General features: G+C 38.5%; 1 protein-coding gene across 1 annotated transcript; it reads left to right on the top strand.

Annotated features, from left to right (window-relative positions):
• Nucleotides 1–3,516: 3,516 nt before the first annotated feature.
• On the top strand, nucleotides 3,517–23,832 carry LOC307120163 (zona pellucida sperm-binding protein 4-like; the record flags this gene model as incomplete). The annotated part of the gene is made up of 12 exons (XM_079807050.1): nucleotides 3,517–3,550; nucleotides 9,064–9,190; nucleotides 9,321–9,710; nucleotides 10,969–11,249; nucleotides 18,401–18,505; nucleotides 18,575–18,762; nucleotides 18,834–18,931; nucleotides 19,002–19,159; nucleotides 19,246–19,438; nucleotides 19,508–19,655; nucleotides 19,735–19,807; nucleotides 23,768–23,832. The coding sequence occupies 12 exons, from the start codon at nucleotides 3,517–3,519 to the stop codon at nucleotides 23,830–23,832; spliced, it is 1,860 nt and encodes a 619-aa protein (XP_079663176.1).
• Between the last annotated feature and the right edge of the window lie 472 nt (nucleotides 23,833–24,304).

Genomic DNA, 24,304 nt, shown 5'->3' with positions numbered 1-24,304 from the left:
CTAACAGGTCTTTGAGGGTCAGAATTCTAGCTGATAGACAGGTGTTCAAAGCAGCTGTATCATACAAATAATGATTTCTAAGTGGGCGAACTTGCAAAATAGTAGGGTGTTCAAATACTTATTTTCCTCACTGTATATATATATATATATATATATATATATATTTATTTTTTTACCTTGAAATAAATTTAGTCATGTTTTAGTCAATACTGTTTACTTTAGTCTTGACTTTATATTTGACTTTGTCAATAATGTTTTCAAGGTGCTAAAATGCTATTACATTTTACATTTCACTTGACGGTTACACCACATGACAATTTTAGAGTCATTCAATTTAAATGGTATCAATTAGAAAATAAATTGCATCTTCTCATTATAGGTCCACCACAATTCAAGATTTAAATGGTGTACATAAAGTTACATGGTAAAGTAATACTTAGGGGATTATTCTTTGCCTTAGCAAACACCACTAATAATTGCATGATTTCCCCCTGCAAACGGTTTAAGAGCAAACCCCGCCCTACTGCTTATTCTAAAGATATCATTGGTCATGTCAATAACAAGGCCTACAGTTGACCAATAAAATCAACTGCATGGCAAGGTTTGCAATTAAATTTCCTAGTCACGCTTTTCTTTAAAAACAGGTAGGTAAAAGGGAGGAATTATTGGAGGTATACTGTGAAGTATTTGTTTAAAGTGAGCACGGGTGTGGAGGCCTTGTGTGTGCTGTTAGAGGAAGTCTGCCAGGAACCGACTGCAGCTTACGACGTGCCTCATTTCCAGAAGGACCTGTCGTAGCTTGAGGGGATACCAAGCTGACAGTCCTCAAAACGCTGTGTGGCTATCACAACACACTAATGGTGATAAAGAGGGAGGACTGATTACAGGGTTTGGCAGGCAGTCTGTCATACATGCTCTCACGTAATGGGCAAAAATGGAGTGTGGTCCCCCTCAGACTGTGTTGACGGTTTAAGAGTGATTGTCATGCTGGCATTGAACAGTCCTTTCCCTCCTATATCTGTGTTGTTTACCCTAAACTTCTTCGTAGTGTTGGACTGTGGATTCTAACCAGCAGTTTTCATTATTTCTACTATTATACAGCTGAAAGTGAGTGATTTTTGACAGTGTGGTTGTTAAGTAGATTTGTGCATGTTTTTATTCCACGCAATGGATGGCTGTGTAAGCTTTTAATTTTCCTTTTTAGACAACTCTGGCTCTTTGGAAAATGCGTGCCTGTGGTGATATTTCGGCAAAAATATATTACGCTGCTTCCTCTTCACGTTTTGTCACAAATGTCCAGTGAGTGGCGCTAAAAGCGTGTTCAGTTTTATCCGATGCAGATGGATGTGAATCTGGCAACGTTTTATTACTTTCAGAAGTTCAGAAATTAAATATCTGGTGGGTAGCGCTTAAAAGGTTAAAGGGTTAGTTCACCCAAAAATGAAAATTCTGTCATTAATTACTTACCCTTGTTCGACACCCGTAAGACCGTTGTTCATCTTCGGAAAACCAATTAAGATATTTTTGTTGAAATCCGATGGCTCAGAAAGGCCTCTATTAGCAGCAACGAAATTTATACTCACAAGAACCTTAAAAGGTACTAAAGACTTCGTTACAAAGTCCATCTCACTACAGTGGTTCTACAATAATTTTATGAAGCGGCGAGAATAGTTTTTGTGCGCAAAAAAATATAAATAACGACTTTATTCTACAAGTTTCTGTCTTCCACCTAGGCCTTTGACATGAACTCACGAAACACCACGACGGATGCGCGAGAATATGCCAGTAGCTTGTGGCTGTGTTGCAGCCGCTTCCATTTCTTGTAGTTTACTTTCTGTATATTTCGGTTTAAATAAGTACGGTTGGGCAAAAAAATGCAAGTCCTCTTTGTCGAAAACTGCTGACATATTTACGAATGATGTTTGATGTACAGAATCAATGTAGAATTCAACAGGTTAGATACGGCGCGTCTTCCTCTGCTTGTAAACAAAGCTCCTCACTTCCGGGTCATGTGTCGGAACGCCTCTCTACTGGCATATTCTCGCGCATGCGTCGTGGTGCTTCGTGAGTTTGAGTTTGAAAACTTGAGCATCCAGCGACACTGAAGCAGCGGGTTTATCAGGTCAGCAAGCTTACAAGGGCGCTGGGATGGGTATGTGCTCCCCATACTGTGCAAAGTGGCCGATGTCTCGGCTCGTCACACCTCCTAGAGGTCTCCTTCCTGTGTGTGACTGCATTCCGGGTTTCTTGAGGGGCTGGACGACGATATCCAGAATGAGATTGCAACCCATGAGCTGCCCTGTGACCTGGATTCCTTGATTTACCTGCCTCTTCGTGTAGACGGTCGGATCCTTCATCGGCACCAGTGTTGATCTGTTCACTCATCTTAATGGTTGAGGGAGGGCTCCTCCCCCCAAATCACCCCCGTTCAGTCATCGCCTACTCCAACAGACCCCGAGCCCATGCAGTTGGGGCATCTCTGACTCACACCTCAGGAGAAACAAGATGCACGTCTGTACTGTGGGAAGCCTGTGCACTTCAACATCCCTTTAAAAGTCAAAGCCTACCAGTGAACCGGGGAATCCTGGTGGGCACCTCTCCCTGTGTGAATTTCTCCTCTTCTCGCACTCTGCTACTTGTCTCCATCCAACATGAGGGTTCCTCCAACTCCTGCCAGCATCTAGTGGAATTTTCTGGACAGTTCTGTCGCTAAGTAGTGGGGCATCCCAGCCATCCCGTCTATCTCTGATCATTAGCTGGTCAACCTATCTCCACTATTACTATAACTCTAGGCAACAATATCCATTAGTCAAAAGTCTTGTGGACACATATTTAGTGTTTTGTGGCCTTATTTCAGTGAATTTTTTTTTTTTTTTGTCAAAAACCCACGCATAAACTTTATTCTCTCAAAAATACAAGCATGTACATGTATGTTGCTCACATATTATGGTAGCCCGTTTGTGCTGAATACAGTGTAATGACACTTTTGCCATTGTTGTTTTTAAACAACTGAAAAAGCACAAATGTCAGAGCAGATAAAAACTTCTAAAGGGCAACATAATCCATTGTGTCGATCACAAGATATTACTTAAGGAATTATGTAACATTTTTGGCAAAAAAATTCCTCTCGTCTTACCGGGATGCAATGTGTGATCCAGTGTTCCCGGAACTGTCCATGCTTGCTTTCCAACGTGAAATAGCACAAAATAGGTATCATTGTAAAGCTTAGAAACCAAGGTCACATATAGTTGTGCAAATTAACTAAGACTAAACTGAGTTTTGTTGTGCTTGCAAATGAATCTCATCCTGATTCCTGACAAAATAATTTAATTTAGACTAGAATGAGGTGAAACCTAACTGCTAATTTTACTCAATTGTGTAAAAAAAATATTCAATTGGTGGAAAGTTAGACTATTAGTTAAAATAAACTTTTAAATGCTACTTTTTAATATTGATATGATTGTATACCAAAATTATAATCAGGCCTAGCAAAGAAGGGTGTTATTTTACAAAGCCATGAAAGCCAGTGGTAAAGAGGGCAAGAAAGGATGTCAGTGAGAGTGACAGGTAATATCTTTGTCTGATAATTGCATATATATATAATTTGAAAGAGGTTGTAAATAATTCTCAGCCTCAGTCCGGCAGAAAATGAGGGGTGGAAAAAAAAGAAAGAATGAGCAACCAAGTGTAAACAATGAGGCACAAAAGAAACAAGGTAAGAGATCATGCATAATATGAGATATGGAAGCCTTTGATTCTAGTTTCTGCTGCGAGTGAAATATGAGCTTTCTGACTCCCCCCCCCCCCCTTTTTTTTTCTTTAAATAGTTGCAAGCACTGTTTCATTATCTGTCCTGACAGTGAGTGATTGTTTTTTATTTCATGAATAAATAGGATAAGCAAAAATCACTTTTTCTTTGCATTTATTTAAAATGTATTGCTAAAATGTATTATTTACTGTGTGTGGATGACCATGTCTGTCAGCCACCACCAACGTCCATTTTTGATGCAGGAAAAAGCCTGTACTTGTTATTGCAGTGCATTGTGGTAATAAATGAGTGCATTTGATAATATCTACACCTACAAATGGCTGGCGCTGTCCCCTTAAATAGTGCACTATATAGGGGTATTGGGGGTGATTTCAGACACAGCCTTCGAGCATTTTCACACCTATAGATCTTTTGTTTTGTTCCGAAACAGGGACTTAATTTGTTACAATGTTGCATTTTCTTCTTGGTCTGTTCGCTTTCACAAGGCAACATTTCAAAGCGTACCAAAATGTATTTATGCAAGTCACATGCGAGTACAACTGTCCTCATATTGGTAAGAGTTTCCTCTGCGTCATCCATCAAGATGATTGACAAGTTCGCTCCATGAGCTTATTGTGGCAAATATACGAATGCAGCCGTCATTCCCACAGTTAAATTAGGTATTCGTATTAATACTGCAGCAAATTCAAACACGCTCTCTCTGGATCTCCCAGCGCGGTCTAGAGGTTAACAGTGTCAGGACACATACAAACACTATACGAATGATATAATGACACTAGAGCAGGAATCAAGGCTTCATTGGGACAGCATTCCCGCACAGAGAAGTGCAATTACACAACATTTTAAGATGAAGAGGTGCTCTTTTGGTTTTCAGCTGTGATAACTAATGTGCTCACTCACAGAATCAGACACTATTGCTATTATAGAACATTTCCTGTTATGAATTATAATACCATTTGGTTTGTTGGTCCGTTGAGTCGGATTTTAATTTATCTTAATTTTTGTTAACAATAACCACCTAGGTTCTTAGGTAGTTGATATGTTGTTCTAAGTGGTATCTAGTAGCTTGCTAGGGTGATCTGTGTGGGTTTTTAGCACTTTACACCCACTACGAGAAACAGCCAATAAGGTAAAATCATCAGGGCTTCTCCATCTGGGAATCGCTGATGTTGTCACTAGTACCGCTCTCCTTATTGTAACACTTTACAATAAGGTTACATAGTTAACATTAGTTAATGTATTAACTAACACAGTGGCGGCTGGTGATAATTATTTCTGTGGGTGTTTTTTTTTCGTGGGGGGGGGGCAGTATCAAGATGCATGTTGACTAAATTCATTAAAGAGAAAACAGTGTCTTCACTTTTATTTTTTTACACATTCATTTCCCACATATAATTGAATGAGGAAAGGAAAAACAAAAGAATAAAAAAGCATGTTGACTACTTGAACATACATTTTGCTCTCCTTTCTTTCTGGCCAGCAAATTTCTCAATCACTCTCTGATTAAAGTCAGTCATCTCAGTAGTGTCATGATGTTCGCATTGTTCAGACAGATATTTGAGATCTCTTACCCCCTTTGTTGTCCACAAAACTTCAGTACCGACCCTTAGAAATAAAAGACAGGGAAAGCAATAAAGGGCATTGCTAACAACACATCCAGCTGCTGCTGGATTTGTAAATCGCGTTGGCCGGGTTCGGGATCCTTTATCATTTTTTTTCTTCCAACGAACTCCTTGTGAAAGAATTTGGTTAAACTGCTGCCCATCTCTACGAAAGTGATCATCCTAATAAGGTTTTGGCGGAGTCGGAGTGACTGTGTCGCCCGTTCACTTTCACTTTAGTGGCCAAGAGCGGAAAGTTGAATGACATGTGACGAGAACCAATCAGATTGGATAAAATAACACGCATCCAATTCTGATTCGCCAGGGACGCAACGACCTGCGTCCGGAGGAGGATCTTTAAGAACCAATTAGAGACCAGATTCAGGTCACATGCTACCCGTATATTTTTGTACTCAGATAGACATCCATTTGTCCGTCGTCCCTCACACATGAAACTGCATGAAACATATTGAAGAACATGTAAAATAGTTAACCCATCAAAGCCAGTTTTTATTAAATGCTGAGGCTCTTACTAACAGCCAGCACATCATATGAGTAAACTATTTTATTTTTATTTAACTTTTATATCATTTTTGTATACATGTATATTTCTGGAATTTTGATGGGGACGGCGCCCCAGCGCCCTCTATTGACCAGCCGCCACTGAACTAACATGAACTAACCATGAGGAATACATGTGTTACTCTATTTGTTAATCTTTGTTAATGTTAGTTAATACAAAAACAGCTGTTCATGGTTTGTTCATGTTAGTTCTAATGTTATTAAGATTTTAATACATTATTAGTACATTAGTTGAAATCAACATTAACAAAAAAAAAAAAATGCTTTATAAGTGCAGTTCATTATTAGTTAATGTGAACAAATTAACCTTATTGTAAAGTGTTACCCTCTTCTGCTATTTTTACTTTCTTTGCTTCACTATCGCCACCTAGTGATAAGGCATACTGATCATATACTGTATGACCCTGGACCACAAAACCAGTCATAAGGGTACATTTTTTGAAATTGAGATTAATACATCATCTGAATAAAGCTGAATAAATAAGCTTTCCATATATGTTTTGTTACGATAGGACAATATTTGGCCGAGATACAGCTTTTGAAAATCTGGAATCTGAGGGTGCAAAAAAATCACAATATTGAGAAAATCACCTTTAAAGTTGTCCAAATGAGTCCTTAGCAATGCATATTACATTACATTTTTACATATTTACGTTAGTACATTTACAAAATATCTTCATGGAACATGATCTTTACTTAATATCCTAATGATTTTTAGCATAAAAAAAAATCGATAATTTTGACCCATGCAATGTATTGTTGGCTATTGCCACAAATATACCCTGCGACTAATGACTGGTTTTGTGGTCAAGGGTCACATATTACATAGCTCATCATGTTTTTCCCCATATTTTTTAAAAGCATTTTAAGCATAAAACTTTACAGTAACTTTTCATTTTATTGATGGGGTACAGTTAGATTTAAATGTAGTTTGGGTGTTGGTTTGCTAGCAATAATTCCCATGCAGTAGGCCAGTATTTTATTGTATAATTGATTGTACGTTTCGCTAATAGTTGTTATTTCACACATAACATACTAAATCAATATAATTTTGCCTTACAAACAATAAAATGCAGGGTAGACAATGTTTTTCATAAACACTTTTTGTTATACTGGATAAAACTCTCTTCAGATCCTGATAGTAATCAATAATATATTTGGTCTAAATATAAAAAAAAAGTCCTTATATCTCCTGAAGTCTCAGGACCAAAAAATTTTCTTCCAATCATTGCATTTGGTCCGAATGCTATGGCTGTGCGCGTTCATGTGTTTTGAAGGAGGCGTGGCTTTGGGGAGCGCTGTGAAGGGACGATGGGATCTAATGCTCTCAAAGCTAGCTAACTATTGTTAGCCTCTCCGAAATTGCCTACCCTACCTTTAATACGTGAAACATAAAATAAATATATAATGTACTTGAAAAGATTGTTTCAGTGTAACTTGTAGTGGGTGTAGTTTGCAGTCATACCCTTGATCACTTTGGTTGCCAGGGCCTTACAATGTTGATTCACCATGTGGTTGCTAGGGTGTTCTGGGTGATAACTGTGTTTGGTGTTGGGCGAAGCCACATTTTATCATATATTGCAATATACTTTGTTGTTTTTGTTATTTGATGCCAGAGTTTGTAAAAAAAAAAAAAAGGAGAAGATGGTTGCAGATCTCAAACCAGCATTTATTTTTAAAACTATTTGAACCTGACCAGCTTTGAGTAGCTGCGTTTTTTTACATGATCAGTATGTGGGCATCTGATGCCTTGAAGTGTCCAGGTGTTGCTGTGAATGTTATCATAAGACCTTGAACTGAACTCACTCAAAGAGAGCATGTCAGAAACAAGCTGCTTGAAGTCTTTTGTTTCTCCTCTCGTGCTGATAAACCTGACCAAGTTCACTGCTTTAAGGCATATATGGTGAAGACAGGCTTTGCATGTGTGAGATAAGATAACACCTTAGTTAAGTGAAAATAGGGTTGTTGAATGGATTGGTAATGATAAAATATGGATATGTCTTGATCTCAGCTTTACATCAAGCTGATTTTGCAGAGACCTCGCAATTTTTTTTGACCAGGTGTATCAATTTATTCAAAAATTTAATCAAAATGTGATTCTACATATAATGAAAAAAAAAAAGAAGTAAAATATCAAGGTGAGACAATTTCCCTGATATGAGAAAGAAAGCCACCGCAGTATCATTTGTTTGCACAACTCGTCGTACCATGCAGTGGAAAAGTGGCTATAGAAGGGCAGGGCTCTGTACTCCGACCAAATGGTGGCATTTTGCGACTTTTTTTCTGCTGGTGCGACTAAATTTTGTTAGAGGTCACACTGGTGCACCACCACATTGCCCAACTTATAAGGGCTGCCATTTCTGTTACATATGAGAAACATCAAACTGCAAACGAATCGAAAACAGAACAGAACTGCACTACTCATTTGAGCTGCGTGGACCGTTTCTCAGCTTGGAAACTTGTGTTTTTTTAAAGGTTTTTTTTTCCATTACATTATTAATCTCAGGGTTCTTACAACCTTTTGAGAATGAAATTCAAGCACTTTTCAAGGGCTTTCAAGGGCTTCACACTTTTTCCAGCACTTAAAAGCTCTAAATATTTTCAAATTTTAATGTTATTTTTAATGTGATTTGTAAAACTAAAAGTTTAAAGGTGTAGGCCACTTTGTGGCAAACAAGCGCTTTTATTTAAGACATGAAATTACCACTATAACCAGTAGATGGCAGCAGAGGAACACTTATTCTGGAAGAAGTAGAAGAAGAAGATGAGTGTAAACGATCTTTGCCAGTGTTGTAAAAAGAATTTAAGGATACACGGAGTACTTACCAACACGATCATCATTTTTGAGAGATATAGTGAAGTTGAATGCATATACGAACAAGTTCTCTGTTTAGGATTAGAACAAATTCAACCCAAGCGCTCTTTGGTGACGTGGATGTTACGTTACTGTTGATTATCTGTTCATCACCGTATAAAGCCCGCCCTGACAATTTGATTGGTCCGAACACCTCTGGTTCGAGCATAGTTGCTCCACAACGGATCAAGTCCAGACCAAACTTCCCGACCTCAAATGTTGTGGGGTGTGATGGTGTCTATTACCTCTGGTGATAGGGTCTACCACATCCTGTCCAGGGGCCAGACATGGGGGTTCCAGAGGTCTGGGCGCGGGTGCCAGATTGTGCCCTGCCCCTAAGAAAGGAGGACTTTCCTTAGGAAAATTCCGGCTGTCACGAGGAGCGTGAGCTCAGAGAACTAAGTCTGGGTTGGCCAGTAAGGTGCAACCAGCAAGACTTGGTCAGTGTCTGTGCAATCAGGCTCACTGGAGAGAATGCATACTTGCGCAAACCCCGGGGCCAACTGTGTTCCAGGGTATCTGTACAGAGTGAAGCTTTGGTCGGGGAATACCACAGAAGGCAGTGGGAGGACTCCTGGGAAGCAAACATAACTACCTGTGCTTCGCAGAATCGACTCCAGATCACCTTGATCACCTGGGAGCCTCCACTCTCCGCAAAGCATCACCTGTCTCGAAAGTGCATCTGCTGTGCGATTGAGGTTGCCTGGATCAGTGGCACGCATGTTGCTGCTGACTCCAAAGAAGGAAATGGTGGGCAAGTTGTGACAAGCGACGTTAGCGGATACAGCCTTGGTGATTTATGTATGCCACCGCCGCTGTGTTGTCTGTCTGGAAAAAAAACATGCTTGTGCTGGATCAACAGCCAAAACCTCCGCAGGGCAAGCAATACAGCCAGCAATTTGAGGTACACACAGTGAAGACCATAGCGATGGCGTTGGTCCCTGTGTGCACAGTAGGTCTTGGGATAATTGCGATTGTGAATACCCACTTCCCTTAGAGTAGTCTCACGTAGCCAGAGCTTCAGACTGACGGCAGAATGTCTGGACTCTATCGCAGCTTTCATTGGTCGAGGAATGCCCGAGAGGACGTTTGACTGACATGTAATGCAACCAATCACAGTTTGTTTTGTTCCGCGTCATGTTTAGGGGTGTGAAAATGTAAAGTCGATGTTGCTGCAATAACAGACCAGCGTGCATCTATGAATTATTCGTTCAAGAATGTTGTGCAAGTTTACAATGGAGCCGCGGACTTCAGATACTTTAAAAAAATCCAGCGTTTAGTTGATCCTTGTAAGCGGTCATTGTCACAGTTGTAAACACGACAGCGTTCTTCTTCGACGAGGGAGTTTGGCGTCACAGCATTTGTTTCCAGGCGGACCGTTAAAGAAGGCAACACACGCGTCTCGCAGACTTCCTGTAGAATTCAACCAATCAGATGACGACTTCGAAACTCCTTAAAGTGTTTCCAGAAAAGTGTTTCCAGAAAAGTGTGCCATATGCATTAGACGTTCAGCCAACAGTCGGTGGGCGTGACTTCTGAGGCTGGGACTACCCTTGAGGGGCAAGGGCAGCCTCTGCGACACCTTCAATATATCCTGACAATGCCCTAATAACGTTCTAGAACAACGTACCCTATAACATCCTGACAACCACCGAACAACACCTTAGCAACCTCCCTGATCATCATAACAACCATAAATCAGATCTCTGTGTAGGCCGTACCATCTGCTGTAGGACTCCTTGTTCATACAAAAAAAATCTCACTGGATAATTAATAGATTTGCAAAAGCAATGTTTATCTAAATTTGCTATTTTCTCCTTGGACACTAAAGCAAAAGATATAAACAACTTTTTCACAGTACAGTTATTTTATTTGCATTGCTATTTTATATCATCCATGTATTTTTGAATGTTTATACTTTTAGCATTAGTCATAGCACAGGACGTAAACCACAAGGGGAATTTGCTTCTAATATATGTCAGATCTTTCATCTGTCTTGTCCCTTCTCACTAAAATGTCTTGAAAGTGCCATGACATCATACACTGCGGCTCCCGTCTTGAGTTAGCGTGAAGTGCCCTGTCAAATATCTTCTTGGGGCTGTTAGTACCTGCATGTGTCTTAATCCACTCAATTTCGCTTGTTTTTTCTGCTTAAATGGCAGAGAAGAATGCCTGAGGACTGTCAGCAAACACCTGCAGTCTGCGCTCCCCAGGCAGATCTCTTGGCCTCCAACGACGCTGGCGCAACACGAGAAAGATATTAGCGACTATGTGAAATGTAACAGAGCGGCTCTCACACTTTCGGTTGGCTGGGGGCCAGGAAGGATAACAAGCCAGGGCAGTGAGAAACCCAAAGAGCTGGGCCTAAGTCTTCCAGACGTTGTTGGCATGATGAAAGGCAGCTTCTCAATGGCTCATCTCACCGCAGTCTCAGCTAGGAGCTGTACTTTTTACAGAAAGCTGCAATAATTACATGTAAGCAAGGGTTAAACTTTGACTTTTACACCTGTAAAGTGAACAGCTGCAGATTTCTTGAGAGACAGCAATTCATAGCCGTCAGTCGACGGTTAATCCGGGGGGTTGTGCCGCTCTAGTGCACCGAGTTGATTCCTGCTTCAGACCACCAAGTCTAAAGTCACATGGTGATATTTGTTTGGAAAACTTGTTTCATTTCAAGTAAATCTGATGTTCAAGTAAAATAAATGTTCAGATTTCCAACACATACCCCCTTGTGAAAAAAAGCTTGCTTAATTGTTTTTAATATGCACTTACAAGTGCAAAAGTGCATTTGAAGTGTACTTCAAATCTTAAAAGTAGATCTTTTAAGTTTTTTTCTTTTAAGAAAATTATACTTTAAGATAATATAATATTAATGAGATAAAATACCACTTAAGTGTACTTTCTTAACACACTTAAGTGCACTTTTAAAAGGGCACTTTGTAATAATTTAAAATTAATAGTTGTACTTTATACATTTTAAATTATTGTTCTAATAATCTTCTATCGTGCTTTAAAGAAGTACTAAATACACATTTACATTGTAAAGTATGTATAATTTTAACTGTAGCGAGTTTTTAAAGATTACATTTAACATATTACAATATATTTTAAATGCACCAAATTGTAACTTAATTTCATCAAATTTGTAATTACAATATGTCATACAAGTTTCATTAGAAATGTCATTATAGTATATTTTAGTTGAAAATAAATGCTTTTCAGTACCATTTAAAAGACAATATAGGTAATTCCATATATAAATTTAATATAAAGATCATATCAAGGTCATTAAGTCATCATATACTTCATAAATATGATTCATGCTAAATATATTATTTCGGCTGAATCATAAAGGCGAGTTCACACAGAATGCATTTTTGCGCCATATCTTTAATAACGTTTTTGTTCTAGCGTTTTGAGAACTTTTTTTAAAAAGATAACTTCAAATGAACATTCTATTAATGTTACTGAAAGAAAGTTCTTCATTTTTTAAAACCTTGCCAGAAAGTTAGCCAAAGTTCTGCTAAATGAGAATATATGGCATGAAGATTTTAGGATATTATACACTATAACATGATTTTCTGTAAAGCTGCTTTGAAACAATGTGTATTGTGAAAAGCAATATACATTTTGTTTTTTACTTTTACAAATAACACAGGACGTTTCATTAAAAATTTTCTCGCAACGTTTAAAAAAAAAAAAAAACATTCCAAACATTTTTAGCAAATTTTAATGACATCATAAAGTTTTCTCTCAATGTTATGAGAATGTTCATCAAGTAAAAATAACTTAGTAGGGCATTCCATGACTGTCGTTTTAAAAACACTTTCTCTACATTACGAGAACATTCAAATACAAATTACATTGTAAGGACGTTCCATGAATGTTGTACTCAGAACATTATATTGTAACATTGTGAAAAAATAATCAGAAAATTATATTCTAAGACCGTTTTCTCTCAACATTACGAGAACTTATTTTAGCTATTAATAACATTGTAAGAACATTCCATAAACATTATTTTAAGAACGTTTTGTCCTAAAAGAAAAAGATCGGGCCAGTATTGCCTCAAGAAAGCGTATAAATTTCACATGTAGTCTTATCAGTTTAAACATTCAAATAATTTTAAGCCATTCAAGCGCAAGACGCCTAACTTAATTCGGTACTTGTGTGCTGTGATAGTTTGTTTCTGTGTGCGCACACAGAAAGCCGCCTCTCAGACTCAGACAGCAGGCGAGTACACACTAAATCATGTCAAAATGCCTGTCTTGATAAGTATACATGTAAACACAATCAGTTATGTCTTAAGTGAATTAAGTAAATGGACGAGTGCATTAGGTCTTAAAATGAAAGCATCCTCATATCTGTTTCCTGTGTTAATAATGCTAATCAAGCAACACAAGAAAAAGTGAGAATCACTCACTGCGCTTAACTAAATAACTTCTGTATCGTATATTTACTTTACAGTAATAGCTACTGTTTTCAAATTTTTTTGTTTGCTAGTTAACAGTAATACTTGTTAAAAATAATAATGATATGATGACAATTTTCTGTTAAGCTGAGTGCACACTGTGTGATTTATAATAGTCCTTTACGTTTGTACGAACGTTACGACTTTACGAACATGATCCCCGATGTAAGCCATGTCACACTGTAAGATCTAAGTTGTCATTAATGTCAGACTGTACGATAGTCAAGGCGTGTTAAAAACTGACGCACGGAAGAAAACTCGTCTGGAGTTTTATATCATCAATCAATGACGCGTTCGGTGACAGTGAGCTGCATTACACACAGTAAATGGTGGTTACAAAGAAATCTCTAGCGCACATTTTGGTCATAGTTTGTCTTGAAAAACGAAGAAAATTTGATGGTCGTCGTCGTAGAAGTCACACTGCAGGATTGTGCGCCAAATCTTCTGACACTGCCAGAATTTCGTCTGAGGTAAAATTTGATCGCAGCGGTCATTAATCGGCTGCCGATGAACAGGGTTGAGGTGTAATAAAATACATGTACCACCGTTACGTATTCAGGATACAAATTATGAGTTACTGTATTTCATTACAGTTACAATTTAAATAGTTGGTATTTAGAATACAGTTACATAGTTAAAATCAATGGATTACATGACGATACTTCTCTGTTTCACAAGTTTATTCACTCTCTAAATAAATTAAGGCAACTCCATGCATTTCCCAGAAGCCCCAATATGAAAACGAAAAAATGTGCGGTTTGCGTGATCAGTCACAATGGAGTCGGAAGAGGAGCAGCGGGAGCTAGAGGTGGAGCCAGAACAACAGGACCAAAAATAAGTAAAATTAAAGCTGCAAGCAGCGATGAAAGGGCCCTCGCACATGCACCGCCACCTGGTGGCCTCAGGAAAACAGCGAATAGTGGGCGACATGCATTTAAGCGGGTAAATATAGGAGAAATATGGCAAACTCACTTCAATGTGCCACACTTCCTTCTGCCAGCAGGTGGCGCTTTGACTATAACTGAATATTGGCATGTAGATGTCTTCAGGTCAGGACTATTATCAAACAAGTGAAGTTTGAGGCAGATCGGACATTGTATGCCTGAGTTACAACAACTTCCTGTTTAATGGCGTAAATCACATACATTAGCACGTAGCCACGTGTTGCAAGATTTAATGTGTTTCTAGCATGTTTGGGATTTCATGGCATATTTAAAAGTGTTTCTGGGAGTAAGTTATAGTATAAAGCATGCCATTTCCTGTTGCCAGCAGGTGGCACTATGACTAACTGAATATTGGCATGTAGATGTGTTTAGGTCAGGACTCCTATCAAACAAGTGAAGTTTGGGGGAGATTGGACATTGTATGCTTGACTTACAACAGCTTCCTGTTTCATGGTGAAACATCAGACTTTGTCCAGCCACGGACACGCCCTTCAGGGAAAACTCAAGATCTTCACAATTTAACATCTAACAAGATTAGACTGACCAAATATGATGTTGATCTGATAAAATCTCTAGGAGGAGTTTGTCAAAGTACCACGTCTGGAAATGGCAAAAACTGCAAACATTTTGCAGAGAAAATTCCAAATATCTAATTTCCTGTTGGGTTTTCAGATTTTGCTTCCAGGGACTTTTTTTAGGTATTGGACATGTGTGTACCGAATTTCATACTTGTATGTGAAACGTAGTGCGAATGACGCTTAATTGAAGTTTTGCAGGTGGCGCTATCGAGCCATTTTGCCACGCCTTGTAGGGTTAGGGTTAAGTTATTTCCCAACACTGCTAAGTATATATGAGTAGACTCGTCCCCTCTGTCATAATCAAGGAGTCGAGGGTCTGTCCACATAAACCTTCCTTGTCCACTTATGGAACACTTCAAACTGGCGACAGGGATTGCCCCGTGGGGAAGTGCTTAGGGAGGTTTGTGAGTGTGTTGCTAAATTTGGAACTACAGACTACTCTTACTATTTCTGCCATATAAAGATATTGTAAAAGTAGTAATGCTAGTTAATATTTCAGCATGTCTACAAGCAGAGGTGTCAAGTAACGAAGTACAAATACTTCGTTACCTTACTTAAGTAGCAATTTTGAGTATCTATACTTTATTGGAGTAATTATTTTTCAGCCTACTTTTTACTTCTACTCCTTACATTTTCAAGCAATTATCTGTACTTTCTACTCCTTACATTTTAAAAATAGCCTCGTTACTCCTATTCCATTCCGGCATGTTTTCATTACGGCTTGTCATAAAAATAAACTATCCAGATAAATCGTGCCATCTGGACAGAGTGAATTTGATTGTGGTTGGATGAGAAGGATAAACTCAAACCATTCCGACACCCTATTGGGTTGTAGGCGATCAATCACGCCTGCACCTGAACAAATCATACACCATGTTACCAGATAGGGCGGGTTCTCGCGACGAGCACTTTCAGCCAATCAGCGATCAGCAGGCAGACGTGCTCATTCATGACTTTAGCCGGGTTTTTAGCGCGATGACTCTTAGCTGTATATTCCAGTGATCGCTATGCCAGTGGCATAAATATACAGTAAGTTGTATCTACAGTAAAGAGTGGGAGATTGACTCAACTCTCAAACGTGACTTACACCTGTGACTCGAAGACTCTTTATAAATATAACCGTGACTCCTGTCCATCATCATGTACACACTTAGGACATCTGACTGCAACTAGAAACCCCGACAGATGCTGAAAGAGGTTTAAATCAACGATTGATCCATTTTGACTGTGCTAAGTGCATGTGCAATGTACTTCACAAAAGACATACTGTAGTTTTGTCAAAGCAAAGTGCAACACAAAGGTAAGCGCATTGTTGTTATTTATTTGTTGACGGATTATTGTACAGTATCAATGAATTATGCATTTTGGCAGTGGTGTGTGCATTAACGTGTGAAATGCCTGTTTATTACATTGCTTTTTCAAATCTCTATATTGGGCACTTTTTGCACGTAAATTGGCTTCTTACTGTTGACATTGAAAATCATGTATGTGTTTTTCTGAGGGATAGCCGTTTTGACAGTTTCTACCTGGACATATAGTGATATTTGATTTTTTTTTTTTTTTTTTATCATCAATGTTATGTTTTAAGGAGATAAAATGGTAACTTACTTATCAACATTGATTGGTATGGCAATAAAATAAAATAATATCATATTATTTTGGCAGTTAAAGTTTTTTTTTTCTTGGAGTGACTAGTTGCCTATAAGTATTGTAAAGGTGCAAAAAGTCAAAATTGTTATCAATAACCAGGCATGTTATCAATAACCATTTTTTTAATATATATAAATGTACATTTGGTGAGGTTTTTGGGCTGGAAATCGTCTACCAAATCTGGCCACACTGATCACACATTCAAAAAATGGTTATTGATAACATGCCTCTGAATTTTGACTTTTTGCACCTTTACAATATTTATAGGCAACTAGTCATCAAATCTTCCGCTCCATGAAACACATTAATGCTCAGTAGTATATGGTTCTTTAATGTATTTGCATTGTCCTAAAATGCTTTCATTTTCAATGGGAATATATGCGGCTGAAACACGTAGAAAAAAATCAAAAAATGTTTAACATTAACTTTTTAATATAACATTATAGTCATTATGGCCTTTAGAAAAATGTATGCACTGTGGCGCGGCCTAATCTTTTGTCCTCAAAGGGATAGTTCACCCAACAATGAAAATTTTGTCATCATTTACTGACCCTCAAGTTGTTCCAAACCTGTATGAGTTTCTTGGTTCTGAAGATATTTTTGAAGAATGTTTGTAACCAAGCAGATAGAGCAACCATTGACTGCCATAGTAGGGAAAAATACTATGGCAGTCAATGATTGCATATAATCTGCTTGTTTACAAACATTCTTCAATCTTCAGAACAAAGAAACTCATATCGGTTGGAACAACTTGAGGATGAGTAAATGATGAAAGAATTTTCATTTTTGGGTGAACTACCCCTTTAATGGCATTTTTTCCCCTTACATTACTTTTACTTTTATACTTTAAGTAGTTTTGAAACCAGTACTTTTACTTGAGTAAAAAGCTTGAGTTGATACTTCAACTTCTACAGAAGTCTTTTTAAACCCCAGTATCTATACTTCTACCTGAGTAATGAATGTGAATACTTTTGATACCTCTGTCTACAAGCGAAGCGGAATGCACCAAACATCTAGCCAAAGTACTTTGGGCAAGCTCTAGTAGCAAACCTGAACATGAACCGTTTTATTTGTCTTCAATATGACACATCTGACTAATTGGAGTCAAGATACATCACACACGTATAATTTTGAGAACCAATGAGAATTTTCTGGTAGCATAAGCTCCCATTTGGGCAAGTCTGGAGAATCATGACTGTTAATGAAGAGGGAGGGATTATCGTTAATTAGACAAAATCTGTAGAATACAAAAAGACCAAAGGGCATCATCTCAACAGTGTGACTAGCTGTTGAACAATGGCAGGAAGTTGTTGTGCTGTTCAATTGCTGGCACTTTGTGTGTGGTTTTGTGCTTTTTGTCATGCTGTTCCACAGTGGAGTAATCTGCCCCAGATTCCTCAAGCTCTGATGTTAACGCAAACTGACCAGCGGGTTCAAAAACAAGCTAGTCAGCAGTTTCCTCAGCAGGTTCAACAGCTAGCTAGTCAACAGTTTCCTCAGAAGGTTCAACAACAAGCTATTCAACAGTTTCCTCAGAAGGTTCAACAACAAGCTATTCAACAGTTTCCTCAGAAGGTTCAACAACAAGCTAGTCAACAGTTTCCTCAGAAGGTTCAACAACAAGCTAGTCAACAGTTTCCTCAGAAGGTTCAACAACAAGCTAGTCAACAGTTTCCTCAGAAGGTTCAACAACAAGCTAGTCAGTTTCCTCAGAAGGTTCAACAACAAGCTAGTCAACAGTTTCCTCAGAAGGTTCAACAACAAGCTAGTCAACAGTTTCCTCAGAAGGTTCAACAACAAGCTAGTCAACAGTTTCCTCAGCAGGTTCAACAACAAGCTAGTCAACAGTTTCCCCAGCAGGTTCAACAACAAGCTAGTCAACAGTTTCCTCAGCAGTTTCAGTCTAAGCAGCCAGTGGTGCAGGCAGAGCCCTTTGACAAATGTGCTGTAGCTGATTATGAGCAGATCCAATGTGGCCCACCTGGTATCAGTGGTGCTGAGTGTGAAGCTATCAACTGCTGCTTTAACGGACAGCAGTGTTACTATGGGAGGGCAGGTAAGAGTGAGTCAATGTAAAGGTGTTCACGTTAAACCACTCCTCAGTAACAACCTGCTCTTGTGCCAGTGACTGTCCAGTGTATAAGAGATGGTCAGTTTGTGGTAGTGGTGGCTAGAGATGTTACACTACCTCGCTTGAGCCTGGATTCAGTCCATCTCCTGGGTGGAAATGACCCATCTTGCAGTCCTGTGGGATCCACACCTTCCTTTGCTATATACCAGTTCCCTGTCACTGCATGTGGCACAAGCATGATGGTGAGTAGCTGCTTGTGGTTCTGTTCTGCATGGCTTGGAATGGACTGGATGCCAACAGTTACTATTTGCAGGAGGATGGTGGATATGTGGTGTATGAAAACCGAATGACCTCCTCGTATGAAGTGGGTGTCGGACCACTTGGTTCCATCACAAGGGACAGCCATTTTGAGTAGGTTTTTTTTTTTTTGAAAAAAATATTAATCCTTGACAAGGCTACAAGCTCACTATTTGTTGTCTAGGCTTCTCTTCCAGTGTAGGTACTCTGCTACTTCTGTGGAAGCTCTGGTTGTGGAGGTCAACACTGTTCCTGCACCTCCACCAGTAGCGGCTCCTGGACCCCTCAGGGTTGAGCTAAGACTAGCAAATGGTCAGTGTGTCACCAAAGGCTGTGCTGAAGGTAAGTGTCTGTCCAAGTATGCATGAGTATTTTCTAAAACTCCAGGTTGCGGCAGTTTCTGGTTAAACGCTGATTTTCTTTCTCAGGGGATGAGGCATACACGTCCTACTACGGTGACGCTGATTATCCGGTCACAAAAGTCCTGCGGGAGCCTGTGTATGTTGAGGTGCGCATTTTGGAGAGGACCGACCCCAACATTGTCCTAATGCTGGGACATTGCTGGGCGACATCAACCCCCAGTCCCCTCAGTCTACCCCAGTGGGACCTTCTGGTTGATGGGTGAGTAAGGCCAGTCTTTATCCATCTAGTGCGCTGTAAGGCATTTCTGACTGCCTCTTTGCCTTTCAGATGCCCTTACCAGGATGACCGTTACCTGACCACATTGGTTCCAGTGGCTGGATCTTCTGGTCTTCAGTTCCCAGCCCACTACAAGCGCTTTGTTGTGAAGATGTTCACATTTGTGGACCCAGCATCACTGGCTCCTCTACAGGAAACCGTATGCTCTGCAGCCTTTCCTGAATCCTTAATATTAGGTGTTTTTCTTTCTGTGGCTTAACCCTTTCCCCCTCTGTTAGATCTTCATCCACTGTAGTACAGCAGTGTGCCATCCCTCTTCTGGCTCCTGTGAGCAAAGCTGCACTAGGAAAAGTGAGTGCTTGTTGTAAACTGACTTCAGGAACCTTGAGAATTAGTTTTTTTAAATGCCTCAATTCTACCACTTCTTTTCCAGGAAGAGATGCTAACGTCAAGACCATCTCTAGTGGGCAAACTGTGGTGTCTAGTGGAGAAGTTAACCTGGTCATGTGACTTTAGTAGTTTTAATAAACTTAACTCAACGGTCTCTTTGGTATTGATCTTTCATGACTGTTCTCAGTTTGATTTATTGGGCTACACTACTAAACCAGAGTTCCCTTTTTTTTGCTTCAAGGTTATGCTTGACTTGAACTAAACAGGCCAAGTTTCTGCCCAAACCTGACCTATTTGCCAAGTTCCAGTTGCTAACCTGGGTCCCTGTTCTTAATGGTATCAAATCTGTTTTTGTCTCTACTTGTGGCTTTATGGCTGGACTAACACAACTGCTTATATTGATATTCACGCATGCCAAGTCCCTCTGTTTTTTGGTAATGCTATTTGAAAGCCCCCCCCCCCCCCCCCCCCCCCCCCCCCCCGAAGTCATGCAAGTACAGCATTGCTTCTGCAATGAAATCAGTCTCAACCTGCATTGTCCTTTTTAATCCCAAATTGTGACCAGCCTTTTTTCTTGTTTATTAAAAAGTAGACTGAAGCTTTAATAAAAGCTGGTTTAGTCCCTTAACTGATGTCTGAGTTGCTGTCTGAGGGCCTGTTTGCACAACTGGTAAAATGTAAAAAATGTGTTAAAATGTAAAAAATGTGTACCTTGAATGCAATGTAAGTCGCTTTGGATAAAAGCGTCTGCCAAATGCGTAAATGTAAACTGGTACTAAAGCGTTTATCAGTCCAATCACAAGTGGACTATGCTAAATACAGGTGTAAATGGGTCTAAAATGGTTTAAATTTGTCTTTTTTGTTTTGTTTAATTTTTAACCTTCACTCATGAAAGGGGTCTTTATAAACTGTTTCCAGAGTGTGACATTAACTGGTCTTAAAACCATGTCGCTTCTGTAGATTTGGATAATAAGCTACTTTGTTTAACTGTCTGCTTGATGTTGCATCATTAAAAACAGAACATGGAAGGAAATTTGACTAGTATCCATGCTGTCAAGGAAATGCATCCGATTTTAATTATATTTAACTGGTTTGAAGAGCTAAATGTCGGTGTATTAGGTTTGTGAAATAAACATTTCAAAATGGGGTCTATGATATTTGTCCATTTTAGTGTCCCATCATTAACTTAAGTCTTAGTCCTGTTAACTCTTCTTGCTCTTTGTATCACATTTTTCCTAGAGACATTTTGGGGGAAAATTTGAGAAAACGTAGGTCTGTGGCCAGTTGCATAAACTGCTGATGTTAAAGAATAAGAAGCTGAGGGCAAGTGGACAAAAATGAATGTCTGTTTCAATATCAGGAGGTTTTTTGTAGTTATTGGGCTGTTACATGTGTGTACCGAATTTCATACCTGTACGTGAAACGTAGCGGGAGGGGCACTTCGTTGAAATGTTGTAGGTGGCGCTATCGAGCCATTTTGCCATGTCTTCAGGCCAGGACTCTTATCAAACATCTGAAGTTTGGGGTAGATCGGACATTGTATGCCCGAGTTACAACAACTTCCTGTTTTATGGCGAACCATCGAATTTTGTGAGGCCGCCACTGACACGCCTTTCAGGGAAAACTCAAGATCTTCGCAATTTAACATCACCAAGGCCTTTAGATTAGACTGTGCAAATATGATGTTGATCTGATTAAATCTCTAGGAGTAGATCGTTAATGTACAAGGTCTGGAAATGGCAAAAATTTTGCAGAGAAAATTCAATATATCACACTTCCTGTTGGGTTTTCAGATTTTGCCCCCCAAGGTCTTTTTTGTAGGTATTGGGCTTTTACATGTGTCTACCGAATTTCATACTCGTATGTGAAACGTAGCTCGAACGGCGCTTAATTGATTTTTTGTAGGTGGCGCTATCGAGCCATTTTGCCACGCCTAATTCTGAAACCCATATTGGATGTAAATTGTCACCACTTTTGACGCGTGCAAAGTTTCATGAGATTTCGAGCATGTTTAGGCCCTCAAAAATGTGATTAATTTGGGAGAAGAAGAATAATAGGCTGAGCAATTCCAATAGGGTCCTCACGCCATTGGTGCTCGGGCCCTAATAATACTTCTCTCTAAATAAATTTATATGACAATCCATATGTTTTTCTTCAATGTACAGGAGTTTTTTCCCCCACAGTGGATGCATAAGAGGCTCATAATTCATATTAAAGACATTGATATCACAGATAAAATACACAGATTTTTATAATAATTATTTTTTTTACAATAAATCCTTAGAACTTTCTAATGATTTTTAGTCATAGGCTGCCTGCATATTAACAGGTAACCCAGCAGTTTTTTTGTAAAATAAGTTTTCTGTAAAATATAAATTTCTTATTTTGTTAAATATTTTATTTAGCAATAATAATAATCATAAGAATTATTATTAGTCATATTAATATATAAACACAAAATGTTATATACACACACTTTTCATTTGTAAAAACAAAAACAAAACAAAAACGCAGTTTAAATGGCAAATCGCAATTTTTAACCAGAATAATCGCAATTAGATATTTTCCCCAAATCGTGCAGCCCTAGTCAGCTGTAACAATCTTGAAATTTATTATGGAATGTTTCATATCATCCTTTAGATAGGCCTAATGGCAAATTCTGTACAGAAACAGAATATTTTATTTGTCTATTTTCACACTTTTAACAGCTGAGTAAATAAAGAAACTGAAAAGGGAAAATTGGTCAATTCTTCTCCTTTTTAACCAAGCAAAACATCTTTTGCACAAACATACCCTTATAGTCTTTGTTCCTCTACAGCAAATTATAATATATAGCACTTTCAGGGAGACTTGGGCCTATCACATTCAGCCAGTTGGAACAGAAAAACACACCAGAATAGACCTGTTTAGTAAGCAGAATTTGATGGCCGCATTTCTACACTTAGAAAAATGCAATTCAATGTGGAAGTAATCCAAGTGTTCAGAATACGTTACTCATATTGAGTAATGTAACGGAATACATTTTTGGGCATGGATTCTGTATTCTGTAACTAAATAAGTTTTGAAAGTATCCTTCTCAACACTGCCGGTGAACATATCAAACTAACGATCAAATACTTCAGATTTTAGCCTAGGATCAGAGGAATCTCTTAGGATTTGCAAAATGTGTCTCAGACGACCAAATCGTGGCCAAAAGCGCACAGTGTGCAGTGTACCCGGCTTTAATCAAACAGTAGCCTAAACTTGTATCAATTTGAACTGTTCTGCAGAAAGACTGGTATCATTTTAACATTTATAAAGTTTTCATCCATCCATACACTAAAAAAAGATGGTTCTTTACACATATAGCATTAGAACTGTATGGTCTTGAGGAACCCTTTATATGCTGAAATGGTTCTTTGTGTTTGAGTTTGGGGTTTTTTATTCCCGCCTTTTTGTTTTTCAAATCTGTAACTGTCAAAGCAACTTCATTGCTGATTTTCTGGAGCTCAGCCATTGAATTACGCAGACTGTCAACACACTCTCGACAGGTAAATGATTTATTTCTTAAAATATCTATAAATTATAACTTTAAAAATTGTAACTGGTTTCCTACCAATCATGTCTTTTTCTCTTTTTAGTTTAAAATAACATGTGAGCAGCTCAGTTCATTTAGGGATACTCATCTTCTCTTCTCCACAAAGTAAGAGATATTGAATTTATGATCCATATTGTTAGATTTTTTTTAAAATTATTACTCTATGCCTAAACATACCCAGTCATGGAAAAACATTAAAGATATCCCATGATTTTGTCACGTTTTCCTTTTAAAAGGCTCACACACATTGTTCATTTTTGCTAATTTTGGCCTTCATAAACATAATTGTTTTTACATCTAATGTACAGACAAACTGTAACTCTAAACTGAATTGTGTATTTCAGATGCTGTCACGTACCATAACCTCATCACCTGCAGAGAGAAACTGCCACTCAGAATATACACATAATGAAGGACGTGAAGACATTATAGAGGATTGTGAAGTCTTCTTTCATTGGTCTTCATTGCATCTATATTATGTTCAATGTCATTTTTTATCTATTAATATATCCAGCTAACAACTCTTGTTAGAGCACTGTCATTTGCTACGGTTTGCCATGTCAATAAAATACAAATACTTTTTGTAAGTATTTTTCTAGATGTTATCCATGTTTTATATCTCAATGTCATGCAAGCAAACATCCAAATAAAGGATTTCAAGAAGAAAAGGTATTCACTTCCTTCCTGTCACATGAGGCTGCCAACTTCATAGCCCTACTTCCAGGACACATGGCGAAGGCAAACCCTCCCAAAGAAAGTTAATTTTAATGTTACTAATAAGTATTTTTTGTTGACATATATGTCTCTACATAATCATGAAGGTCTCTAGAAACATCCAAACAAAAAAAATCTTACAAGAGATCTATAGTTTTTGTATACTT

This window comes from Gobio gobio (assembly GCF_949357685.1).
Source record: "Gobio gobio genome assembly, chromosome: 24".
In the NCBI taxonomy this organism is placed as follows: Eukaryota; Metazoa; Chordata; class Actinopteri; order Cypriniformes; family Gobionidae; genus Gobio; species Gobio gobio.
The sequence above is the reverse complement of the archived record's forward strand: the minus strand, read 5'-3'. Positions and strand labels throughout refer to the sequence as shown.